The 13,131-nt window shown below is 45.3% G+C and overlaps 1 protein-coding gene across 1 annotated transcript in view; it reads left to right on the top strand.

Moving 5' to 3' along the window:
- Positions 1–8,280: 8,280 nt before the first annotated feature.
- LOC103256151 (protein kinase C epsilon type) overlaps positions 8,281–13,131 on the top strand; it is a 105,724-nt gene continuing 100,873 nt past the window's right edge. Inside the window, exon 1 of the mRNA XM_008054045.1 lies at positions 8,281–8,432. Within this exon, the coding sequence (XP_008052236.1) occupies positions 8,296–8,432 (137 nt within the window). The 5' untranslated portion in view covers positions 8,281–8,295. The remainder of the gene's footprint in view (positions 8,433–13,131) is intronic.

Raw genomic sequence — 13,131 nt, 5'->3', positions numbered from 1 at the left:
CTCCCTCAAGTGTGGTGGTGAGGGATGAGGGTTGCTTGTTTTTCTTTCTCAATGAAAATAAAGCATTTAGGACAGTGGAAATAGGGAGGAGATACAATAACCTCAAGCTACCTTCTTCCAATCTGTCTTGAACTCTGCTGCCAGAACAGTTTTCCTTAAATTAACTTTATGTCATTTTACAGCTCAAAAGATGTCCTGGGTTTTTTACTTCCCACCTGTGCTTTCAGAACCAGTCCTGTCCCCACCACCCCCATCTGTCTGTTTCCTACACATATCCAGGGTCTATGCACTGTTTCCTAGGAGGCAACAGTGCATAGGCCCTGGATATGTGTAGGATATCCGGGCTCATGCTTACCTTCCTCATTCTCCCATGCTGTTTTCATTTCTGCTGACCTCTGCCCTTCAGGACTGGGCTTCCAACTTACCAGGTCTTCTCCTCCACCTACATTGTTCAAGACTTTACTCAAGTCTCAAGTACTCAAGACTTTACCCCAGTTCAGATGATCTCAACCAATTCCCATAGCAATGGCCAGTTCCATCAACACCTATCGTGCTACGGAAAATATAGGAGGCGTTTTCACATGACTGTGAATATTTCTGTGCAATAACAACAACAAAGATAATCACTTTAATAATGTTTCAAAAGCCATTTTCACAGTTTCTTAAAAGTAATAAGGCTTGGATGACAGATGATTATTCTTTAGTGAAGCTAAGAAGATACGACCCTGATACACGGGTTTTGCAATCAGATTTGCTACAGGAGAGCGTAGCACCTTAGGACAGAGCATTTTGTGTTGCTCTGTATGGTTTCTTATGTTCAGTTCCTAGCTCTTGGGAAAGAAAACCTTGGCTTTTGTCATCTTCTGTGTGTCCCAGCCACCTAATCAAGGGCTGAGCACCTAGGAAGGACCTGTTGAATTAATTGGTTGGATGATGTGGACATGGAGGGAAAGGAGGATGTTTCAGAGTGTGAAATGAGAAATTGCTCATGCTGTCACTGGTGCATCAAAGGTGGACCGTTCCGAGTCCAGCCTTTTGTTGGGCACTTGTGAGACTGATGTAAAAGCTATAGAATCTTTGCATATATAAACAGCTAACAAGTGATGGAGGAGAATGTGTGTCCAAATAAACTCAGCAGGCAAGTACTGCTGAGAGGAAGCCTCTGGCCATCCTTCACACCTTGAATGATGAACAGGGAGGGTGAACTGAGCGTTCTCTTCAAGGGCCGGAAAGGTTAGTGCTCTGGGAAAATGGAGCCCAGTGGAAATTTCAAACACACAGCGTGGCCCTTCCAGCTTGTAGGTTGTTATTAACTATTCTTACCCTAAATGGTCATGACACATAATCTCCTTCCTAATTTTATTACTTTACTTGCTATCACAAGACCGTCACTTTTTAGACATTCAGGTGAGATTAAGGGAGGAGGAGGTGGAATTAGGCTTTTAAAATCTTTAATGACCTCAGAAAACATATTTGCTTACTTGACCAGGAAGTTGGTGTTTTGTTTTGTTTTGTTTTGTTTTCTGCTGATGCCAAGAGGGGATTAATGAGTAGCCGCTGGGTTTGCCAGCTTTCTTTTGATTTCAGTTTTTATGTAATTAAGCAGTTCCCAGAATGACTTGAAGTTCTCACTCTGCATCAAAACATGCTTCTCAAATGTGTTAGATTTGGAGGTCAGAAACAATCCAAACTCACTGAATAGAGGAAAACTTATCTTGCTTTAAAACACCCCTAATAAGTTAAAAGGGTTGATTATGCGTTGAGGTCATGAACATCAAGCTGCATGGAGTGGAAAGCAAGTTAGACTCAAAGTTCTAAACAGGCAAAAGGTAGGATAGCTCAAGGTGAGCTTTCCAGTAGAAATGACACAGGGAAACCAACTCTGGGTTACTTTTTAAGTCTCATCTGCAACGAATGTTCAAGAACCCAGGCATTCAACACATACCTACTAGGAAAGCCCACTATGTGCCAGGCTCAGTTCTAATTTCTGGGAACACAGTAAAGGAACTAAAGCTACAAAAATGCCTCCCCTACTGCAGCTCACTGGAGTGAATGTTGGATGAGGAGATTAAGCGTCTCCTTAGGTGCTGGATTTTGAGCTAGGGTTGATTGGGGTCGCTAGGAAGAATAACATGCGTTCCTCAACGAGCTGACCAGCTTACTGGGAAGTGATGACATTGATCCACCGAACAAAAGAACTGTTCAAGGCTGCAACCCAAGGCTGGGTTGTTGATACTGACAGCTCCTCTGTGGCTGCCATGGTGACAGTGGGCCCCCAGCCCCAGATGCAGCAGGCTGACTCATCTTAACTAAGCAGTAAGACTGTGTAGATACCGATATTAGACCACTCTTTGGTTCTTCTTAGAACCACTTTTATGGTTCTTATGTCCACACAACGGTTGTTTTCAAAGGAAATCATAACAGCTTCTCTTTCTGGCAAGTGGAATTCTCTTGAAAAAACAGCAGGTCAATTACCAACAGAGCTGCCCTCATGAAGCATACAGGCTATGGGGGGCGGGGAGAAAGTCAAATCAATTACACAAACAGAACCTCCACTGTGCTGAATGTTACAGTAGAGAGTACAGCACCAACAGCTTGATTTGACCTTGTCCGAGAAGCCAGGGGCAGCTTCCTAGAAGGAAAGATGGGTATGCTGAAATCTGAGAAACAAGGATGGATTAATCAGGGGAGGGGAGAGGGGAACACTTTCCAAGCAAAAAGAACCACATCAGCAAAGGCCCTGGGGCAGAGGGAACAACGGACAGCTAGAAGGGAGAAGACTCAGAAGATCACACAGGTCTTAGGCATACTAAGGAGTTTATTGTTTATTTCAAGAGTAACAGGGAACCTTTAAAGGAATTAAGCAGTAGAATGAGAGGAAGAAGGGGGATAGGTTATAATCAGATTTCCATTTCAGCAGGGTCCCTCAGCATCTGGAGAAGGGACTGGGCTATATATAGGGAGTGCCAGTGACAAGACACTTGCAAGAATCTAGACACAGTTGGTAGTGCTTGGGCCAGAATGGCGGAGATGGAGAGAAATGGACAATTATGCAAGACAATGGTGATCAGTGAAAAGGTACAATAAGTAAAAGTAACAGGTCTTGGTGAGGGATGAGGGAGAGAGAGGTATTAAGAATGACTTCTAGTCTTCTAACTTGTAAAACTGGCTGAAGGGTGAAGCCCTGTTCTGAGACAGGCAACCCTGAAAGAGGACAAATTTTGGGGGGAAGATTATGGGGTCAGTTTTGAACACAGTGGCTCTGAATGCTGTGTTAGTCCATTTTACATTGCTGTAAATAAATAACTGAGGCTGGATAATATATAAAAAGAAAAGGGGCCAAGCGTGGTGGCTCATACCTGTAAGCATTTTGGGAGGCAGAGGTGAGAGGATTGCCTGAGCCCAGGAGTTTGAGACAAGCTTGGGTAACTTGGCAAGACTTCGTCTCTACAGTAAATTTAAAGAATTAGCTGGGGGCCACCCTCTCAGTTTCCCTCTCACTATGGTAGCTTTCCTGCCCTCTCAATAAATTCTGCTTTAAAATAAAAGAAGTAGCTGGGCATGGTGGCAGATGCCTGTGGTTCTAGCTACTTGGAAGGCTGAGGTGGGTCACTTGAGCCCAGCAGGTCGAGGCTGCAGTGGCTGTGAGCGTGCCACTGCACTCCAGCCTAGGCAACAGAGTGAGACTCCAACTCAAAAAAAAAAAAAAAAAAGGAAAGAAAGAAATGAAAAAAAGTTTATTTTGGCTCATAGTTTTGCATGGCACCAGCATCTGCTGGGTTTCTGGTGAGGCCTCAGGAAACTTACAGCCATGGTAGAAGGTGGAGCAGACATGTCCCATGGCTAGAGTGGAAGCAAGAGAGACAGAAGGAGGTGCCAGGCTCTTTTAAACAACCAGCTCTAGCGAGAACTCGCTCATTACCGCAAGAACAACGGCACCAAGCCATTCATGAGGAATCTGCTCCCATGATCCAAACATCTCCTACTAGGCCTCGCCTCCACATTGGGGATCACATTTCAACATCAGATTTGGAGGGAACAAACAACCAAACTATATCAAATGCCTCTGAGGCATCTGGAGGGAGATTTCAGAACTGCAGTTGGATGAGTGGGTCTTGAGCAAGAATCATTTATAAGCAGAGGTCTAGGATGGAGGGGTCTGAGCTTTTGGGTTATCTACACAGAGGTGCCTTGGAAACTGGACAAGGATGAGATCCCGCAGGAGGTTCCAAGGGAGGGGGAAAGCCTAGAACCCAGCTTGTAAGGATTCCAGCACTTAATGGCTGGAAAGGGAGGAGCCCACAGGAGAAGCAGTGGAAATCCTGCCAGCAACATAGGGAGAAAATTAGCCTGAAGCCAAAGGAAACAAGTGTTTGTTGGGTTTTTTGGCTTTGTTTTGTAGAGATGAGGTCTCGCTATGTTGCCTAAGCTGGTCTCAAACTCCTGGGCTTAAGCAATCCTCCCACCTCAGCCTCCTGAAGTGTTTGGATTACAGGCGTGAATCACCGCACCAGCACACAAGTGTCTGTTGGAAGAAGAGATAGGGAAGAAAGCTGCTGAGAGGTTAGACAACATGAAGACTTGATACTGATCATGACAGTAATAGCAGCTCTTACATTTCAATAGTCATAGACAAACTTTTTGGAGCACTAGCTTTGAGGAAGACATCATTTTCAAGGGGATGTATAATTCAAGAAATCTCTGAGCCAGGTCCTAGTACTGTCATCCTCTTTTCTCCAGATCAAAGCACAAGCACAGAGGATGCAGTGATGCAGTTGTTGACCTGAGTCGTTTGCAGTGGGTATGAGAGTTCTTCTTCCTCATTCCACAGCCCCTGTTCTTAGAAACTGTGTCCAGTGGTGGCGGAGTAAGAAGCAGCCAGGGAGGAGGGTTGAGAAGAGAGATTTTCCTTCTTTAGAGATTTGGATTCTTTCATACTCAGCCAAGGAAATACCTCCTTGTTGCTAGAGCCCAACTCCAGGGTTGACGACTGGAGAGTGGACACGAGTGGCTGTTTCTGGTGGTATGGTTCAGTGTCAGATGAATGCTCCTGCTGTGCTTGTCATGGGAAAGCCTTGCCCAGGTGCTTTATGTGCGATCCCAGGACCGGCATCAAGCATCATCTGCATCACCTGGGATGCAGATTTTCAGACTCTACCCCAGATCTTCTGAATCCAAATCTCTGAGTGAGGGGCCTAGGAATCCAGGTTCTAGCAAGCCTCTTTGTGATCCTAATGCACACGGCTCAGCCTGTAATCCCGCGCCTTTGGGAGGCTGAGGTGAGCGGATTGCCTGAGCCCGTGAGTTCGAGACCCGCCTAGGCAGCAAGACCTCATCTCTACAATAAATTAAAATCAGCCGGGCGTGGTAGCGCATGCCTGTAATTCCGGCTACTTGGAAGGCTGAGGTGGAAGGATCGCCGGAGCCCAGCAGGTCGAGGCTGCGGTGGCCGGGAGCGGCCACTGCACTCCAGTCTGGGCGACAGAGTAAGACTCCAACTCAAAAAAAAAAAAAAAAAAAAAGAAAACCTTTCTTCTTGAGGGGAATCCTTGAAAACACAAAAAGAGACAGGAATCACTTAGAAGCATTATATCACACAGATGCAAAATACCTTGACACCACCCAGCTGCACATTGAAATGATCTGAGAAGCTTTAACACCTACTGACACCTGGGTCCCACCGTCAAAGATCCCGATTTCATCAAGCAGGGGTTGGCCTGAGCATTTGATTTGTGAAATGAGGATTTGAAGGAGAAGGTAGGGTTGAATGAAAAGCTGGCAAAGTAAAGTAGCCCAGGTACTTCTGATTACAATATTTGTCCTGGGGGTGCGGGATGAGGTAGGCCTTGAAGGGGACAGGGAAAGGCCAGAAGAGCTAGGCGATAGGCCCTTTGCGAATACCAGTAAAGCTGGAATCATTCCGGAGATTGTGGTGGGAGAGAAGGTAGTTTGAATTAGGAACAGTTATTAACTATGAACTCATTTTCAAAGGGATGCCGATAATAAAGTCTTCATAAGTGAAGCATCATTGGTAATTCATACTCAATCTTAACAGAAAATAATATACCAATATCCTCCTGGAAGCTTCCCTTAGACCGTATCTGTGTGTTAAGAATGTCCTCTGCGTCTTTGGCCTCTTAAACCTCAATGTTTACCTCGCTAACCTTCCTTCCCAGTTTACTGGCCCCTAAACCGGCTCACTCTGTTCCCACATCCTGGCATTGGTTCCTGTCTCCTAGACCTTCTCTTTCTCTCAAGGCCTGGCTCCATTTGGAATCCTCCATGGCCTCCCAAGCCAGAGAGCTCCCTTTCCCCGGAATCCTTTCAGCTCCTGGTGTCTTGATGGCATTCTGTTTCTGTTTTGTTTTGTTTTTACCATTCTGCCCATTTCCTCTCTCGTCCCTTGGTTTTGATCCCCCTAGACAATGAGGGCTCGTTCTTCTTTGCCCACTGCCTGGGAGCTTAGACTCTAACAGGCAAGAAACTGCCAAGAGAATGTCAGTTCCCCCGCCTCTCCCCATGTGATCATGGATTGCAGATCTGAAGGTGCTACCCCCAATGAGGTGGGACTGTGGTTTGGCCATTCCGAAGGCTGCCTCGAGGGATGAATTCACAGGAATCCTAGAAGGAACAGCCTCGAGGGATGAATTCACAGGAATCCTAGAAGGAACAGCCTGCAAAGTGGAAAGCGGCCCTCACAAGGACTAGGCAGGTGGGGTGAGGGTGGGTGTCTCACAGTCTCATTTTTCCATGTTACAAGTTACTGGTTTCTTAGGACTGACTTAAATTACCACGAACTTGGTGGCTTAAAACCATAGAAATGTTCTTGGGGGAATCCTTGAAAAGACAACAAAAGAGACAAGAATTATTTATAAGCATTATATCACACAGATGTAAAATACCTTGACACCACCCAGCTGGATGACAGTCAGTGTTGCACATCAAAACAATCTGAGAAGCTTTAACACCTACTGAGGTTCTGGAGGCCAGAAGTCTTGCATCGCTGGTGTCGTTGAGACTGGTCTCCCTCCAGAGACTATGTTTCTTGCCCCTTCCAGCTTTGGGTAGCTGCCTGCATTCTCTGGCTTGTGGCTGCATCACTCCAATCTCTGCCTCTGTGGTCACTCAGCCTCCTCCCTTCCCAAATCTCCTTCTTTTAATTTTTCTAGTTTTTGAGTTAGCGTGTCACTCTGTCACCCAGACTGGAGTGCAGTGGCACAATCACAGCTCACTGCAGCTTCAAACTTCTGGACTCAACTAATCTTCCCTTCTCAGCCTCCTGAGCAGCGGGGATTACAGGCATGTGCCTCGACGCCCAGCTAATTTTAAAATTTTTTTGTTTTGAGTCAGAGTCTCTGTCTCCGAGGTTGGAGTGCAGTGGCCTGCTCATGGCCACTGCAGTGTCTACCTGCTGGCCTCAGACAATCCTTCCACTTCAGCCTTCTAAGTAGCTGGAACTATAGGCATGCGCCATCACACCCGGCTAATTTTTCTTGATTTGTTGTAGAGATGAGGTCTCACCAAGTTGCCCAGGTTGATCTCGAACCCATGGGCTCAGGCACTTCTCTCACCTCGGCCTCCCAAAGTGCTGAGATTATAGGTGTAAGCTACTGCACCCAGCCTTAATTTGTTTTGATAGAGAAATGAGGTCTTGCTGTGTTGCCCAAGCAGGTCTCGAACTCCTGGGCTCAAGCAGTCCTCCTACCTTGGCCTCCCAAAGTGCTGAGATTACAGGCATAAACCACCATATTCAACCTCAAATCTTCCTCTTTTAAGGACACTTGTGTTGCATTTAAGGTCCGGTAATCCAGGATAATCTCCCTTTAATCACATCTGGAAACTCCCTTTTTGCCTTATAAGGTAACATCCACATACTCCAAGGATTAGGACCTGGATATCTTTTGGAGGACCATTATTCAACCTACCACACACATACTGGAGCCTCCCTCTCACACTTGTCCAAGGCCACATCTCAAATTGGGAACAGAAACCAAAGACCCCATTCTCCTTTCCATCCAATTTAGTCTTCTTCCACTAGGTCAAGCTGATGCCCACAAGAGTAAGATGTGAAAGATTTTTAAATCATGCTTAGTACCCTAACTCACACACTTTATTCCTTCGTCCTTCTTTCTGGACCATGTGCTACTAACATCCACCTTCCTTTGAGGCTTCTTGCCCCTTGAGTCCTGGTTATCTTACGTTGGGCTCACCCTGTGCTGGCCTGTGCGAGTCGCTGCAATGAAATGATCCCAATGGCATTTTCTTCTCTCCTTTCAGGACCGCCTCTTTTTCGTCATGGAATATGTAAACGGTGGTGACCTCATGTTTCAGATTCAGCGCTCCCGAAAATTCGACGAGCCCCGTTCACGGTTCTATGCTGCAGAGGTCACGTCGGCCCTCATGTTCCTCCACCAGCATGGAGTCATCTACAGGTAGCCTCTTCTCTCTTCCTCTTTCCTGAAAGTGGAAAAAAAAAAGAGAGAATCCTTCAGACACTTGAGCTGACTTTGGCTTCTGCCCCACTGGTCTCTTAGCAACTCACTTTAGATTCGTTGTTTGTTCCAGTTTGCTTACTGAGGGCTTTTTGGGGGGCTGTTTATCACTGTGAATGTTAATATTTGAATGGCCCCAGGAGATTTGACCCACTGTTTGTGCCAGTTTTGATTTAAAGCTCAAGCAGGACATTTTAAGGGCTGGGCGCCAGGTGACCTTGGTGCGACCTTCATTTCTCTCTCCCCACCCTCTTCCTTGAACATCAGGGCATTCTCTTTACTTTTTCCTTCTGTGCCATGAACTTCCTCCCCTTCCCAATCTCTTGCCACTTCCTGAGTTTGTTTGGCTTAGTTGTCTCCAGCAGATAGAATCAGGAAAGGAGGAGTTGCTTGGGGGCCTGGGGGTTTATGATCTGGCAGGGAGGGAATGGGAACTAGATAATATCCAGCAGGAAGTGACTTTTGCAGTTCATCCAGTCCTTGATTACTGCCCAGTCCCCTTCTAAGAAACAAACACATGCTCACTCAGGCTCTCTCTCTCTCTCTGTCTCTCTCTCTCTCTCACACACACACACACACACACACACACACACACACACACACAATAATTTTCCAGTAAGAGAGCAAGACTATTTACGCAGGCTCTTCTGTGAGGTCAGGAATTCTGGGAGGAGTAAATATTTATAATTAGCAACAAGGACACCAAAGTTCCTTAACATTTTTTTCAAAGGCTGCCCATTTCTTTACTTGGTCTTTGCTTTACTTCTTCCTCTTTTTTTTTTTAATTGGGTAAAAGAGTAGCTGGCTGGCTTGGTTTAGTCTAGAACATAGTGGCTCACCTAGACTAGACTTGACTGCTCCTGGGAACAGTGCTCTACTAAGTGTGTTTCAGGGAGTTCTGGTCTACCAAAATAGTCAGTGTTTCCTATAGCCCATATCATAAAGCCCATCCTTTTTAGCCTGCTGTGCCTGGCCCTCCACCGCGAGAAGCCATGTATCTGTTTCCAATGGGTGCGTTGCCAATGATAACACACTTGGAGGCTATAAACAGCACCCATCTATCATCTCATAGTTTCCATGGGCAAGGAGTTCAGGCATGGTTTGTCAAGGTTTTTGGTTCAGGGTCTCACAAGGCTGTGACTGAGGTGTATTCTCTTCTGAAGTTTGGGGTAATCTTCCAAGCTCATGATTGTTGGCAGAATTTTTTTTCTTTGTAGCTTTAGAACTCCTGTGGCTTGCTTCTTCAAGACTGGGGAGAAAGCAAGTCTTTTCTGCTTTACATCTCTAACTGCAGGGCAGCCCCGGACCCTTTTTTCAATCACCCTAGTCAGGCTAACCCAAGATAATGTCCCATTTGGTTAACTCAAAGTCACGTGATTGAGAGCCCTAGTTATGCCTGCAGAATACCTTTGCCTTTGCCTTGTAATTTCACACAGTCACAGTAGTGATAACAAATCAGCTTTGCCATATTCTGTTGGTTAGAGGTATGTCATGGGTTCCATGGTACTCAAGGGAGGGGAATTATGGGATTACACCAGGGCATAACTTATGGAGGGGGTCACGGTAGGTTGTGTCTGCTACAGCTCAATCTCCTCACTTCCCATACACCCTGTTTTGAACCCACGAAGACTCAATTTTCCCCACCTGCCCATTTCCACGTTTGCTGCGCTTCTAGCCTCCTCTGTCCAACCCCAACGCCCCATTCAACACTGCCTGCCTGGTCCCATCAACCAGAGTGTGTCTCTCTATCCCTCACATATTCACCTGTGAATGAATTGCAGTTTGAAAAACTTTCACTCCAGCACTGATCTTGTGTTAAGATTACACATCTATGTGGATTCTTCACTAAGTTGTGAATTCTAAGGACCATTTCTTCTTCTTTTTTAAAACCCTCAATCTTCTTTTCTTATTCCACATGCTCCTCCTGTTTTGCGCATGTTAAATATCAACATATGACCATTGGCTAAAGTTAGTTTCCCCAGAGCAATTTACAAGCTGGTTAGAGATGCAGGGGGGTGGGGGTTAGATATGTGAAAGGATCATCCTACAACAAGGCATGTGTCGTTAGTTGCCAAGGACAAGAAGAAAACCACCACTCCTTGAGAAACCTTCTGCAGCCCATCCTTAATAGAACAAGTATCTTGACTATGTCAAGGGCCTCAGCTCTGTGCAGCCTTCCCTGACCAGCCTGGAGTGGAATCATGTCTCCTCTAAACCACAAGACATCTCTCTGTACCATGCACTTAGCAGGTTTCCTTTGCCAACCTTGTATTTTTACTTATGATAGAATAGTTATTCTGTGATTGAGGACTCCACTTGCAAGTATTCACCTACTTGGGCTAAGACAGTACCCTATTTATGATACGTGACCAGTAAATATTTTTTTTCTAGTCTATACTGCTCCAGAGTCTTATGCCAGTGGGTTGCTATGTTATAGGTAATACTTCTTAAGATCCTCTGCTTGGGGTTGATTGTGACCCAGAGAGAATATTCTGAAAGCACACACACACACACACACACACACACACACACACACACACACACACTCTCACACAAATCCTCTGTTTGAAGCTTTCCTAACACACAACACAACTTTTTTCCTTGACCCAAAAGGGCACCCCATTCCTTCTTATCTCTTATGGATTCATGAGGACCAAGGGTCTGTATTTCCCATGCTGCTTTTTCTTCAAGCTGTAAAAGGCTCTGGGAAGGTAGTCTGTTTCTCTGAAGGTCTCTATAGGGTAATCTACCTGAAATTGACAGAGCAGCTGTGAGTATGTGTCCTTGCCTATTTGCTTCTGGCTATTCTGAAGCCAGACAGAAACCATATTGTGTGCAATATTTGTGTGATACGATGATTTACTTGGGAGATTGGCAAGACCAGGTTGTGGAGGATGAACTTCATTGCTGAAGTTGAGATCGAATTTTCCAGCCTCTCTGTTGGAATTTACTTACAAACAACTTAGCAGCAAATTGGCCAGTGTCCAGGAAGTGACAGAAGTCATTTCTCTGATCAGTGGCTCACATTTGAAAGAGAGCCCAAGCTGATAGGCGATGACTCTCTTTTCCTCTAGTCCCTCTAGAGGTCATGCTCCCCACACTAGGCAGCAAAGGGTCCTGTCTCTGTGTCCCCTGTCCTCTGCGTACTATGGGGGAGAATGCATTCAATCACCTGTTTCCACTCTTGCTAACCATGGCTTTTAAAATCCCCCCACCCCTTACACACTTCTATACACTGTGGGAGGTGGAAGTTTTGAAGGGTGAGCCTTCTGTCCAAAGTTGATTTAGGGAACTTTCTCCTTCACATGATGCTCAAGGCTCATGTGTTACTGTCTGACTCTCAGAGAGTGCTCCTCTGTCCATGTGTCATGAAAGAAAGATTTTTGTGATGATGCCCCAGACAGCAAGGGGACTGGTGACCCTGGGAATAGAGCTGAAGTCTTGGCAGACAGGAATGTATCTTCTGATTCTTTTCCAATACAGAAGCTGGGAACACTGTGCAGCAGAGACTGGTGGAGAACAGATTCCACAGGCCTGGCCAATGTCTTAATGTTTAATGCCTCAGTGATCTCATTGATAAAGTGGGAATAATAATTATACCTGTTTCATGAAGTGGTAGAGATTTAGTGAGTTAGTAGATCTAAATTATTTTGAATAGTGCTTTCTACACGGTAAATCCTCGGTACATATTAGCTAATCTTATTATACCTCACATTGATTTCTGTTCAAACATATTGAAAGAATATTGAAGATCTTGTATGTAACCCAGGTTCCCAAAAGGATTTCTGGAACCACCTTAGAGGAATGAATTCCTTCTTTTTTCCTTCCTTCTCTCTGATAAAAATGAACTCTTTTTTAATTATAAAATACAAATTTAAGCAGTAAATTATGGTCTAAAGTCAGTTTCCCTTAACTGACCTCCCAGCTACCCAAAGATAAACCAATTTAACAGTTTCTAGAGAATCCTTTGAGAAATCTTCTTGAGGGAGTTATGGAACCTCTTTGTGAAGAGGTTTTCCATGCATGGGGTTCAGATGATACCTGCCTTGCTTTCTTCATAAGGTGGTCAGGAGCGGTTGCTGGAAGTCAGACTGTGGTAGAGTATATGAAAGTAAGTGGAAAATGACAAGCCATTTTATCTAATTTAACGTATTATGTATGATGAACATTTGTCATTTCAAGCACTAAAATATGGTCTGTATCCACCAGAGGAAAAAGTTGTACATGATAAAAGCTCTCCCTCTCCTTTTGGTCTTTAATGAATCATCACCATCACTCCTGAGAGTCCATCTTCCCTGGGTGCCTATCGTGTGCCAGAGTGGGCAGGGGAGACAAGAGGAGAGAGGCGATGCCTCTGCCCTGGTGCAGTCTAGATCTGTCTGTACTCAGGAGGTGATTGGAAAAGGCTTTCCTCATTGATCATGATGTTAATAAAAAGACAAGTCAGAATCAAGAGCAGGAACCACAGATTCAATCAGAACCTCAGTGTACCTTATAAGCCTGTCTTAAATATCTTGTTCTCTCCAGAGCTGGGGAACAAAGCCTGAAAAGAGGGGCTTAAGAGGGGTTTTCCTATCAGGAGCTGGGGTCATACTGAGGTCTGTAGTTATGCTCTCCAAGCTGGGCCGCCCTGGAAAAT

Source organism: Carlito syrichta, unplaced genomic scaffold, assembly GCF_000164805.1.
Source record: "Carlito syrichta isolate Samal-C Ts95f unplaced genomic scaffold, Tarsius_syrichta-2.0.1 Scaffold288978, whole genome shotgun sequence".
Taxonomy (NCBI): Eukaryota; Metazoa; Chordata; class Mammalia; order Primates; family Tarsiidae; genus Carlito; species Carlito syrichta.
This window is presented reverse-complemented; position numbering and strand designations above follow the sequence as displayed.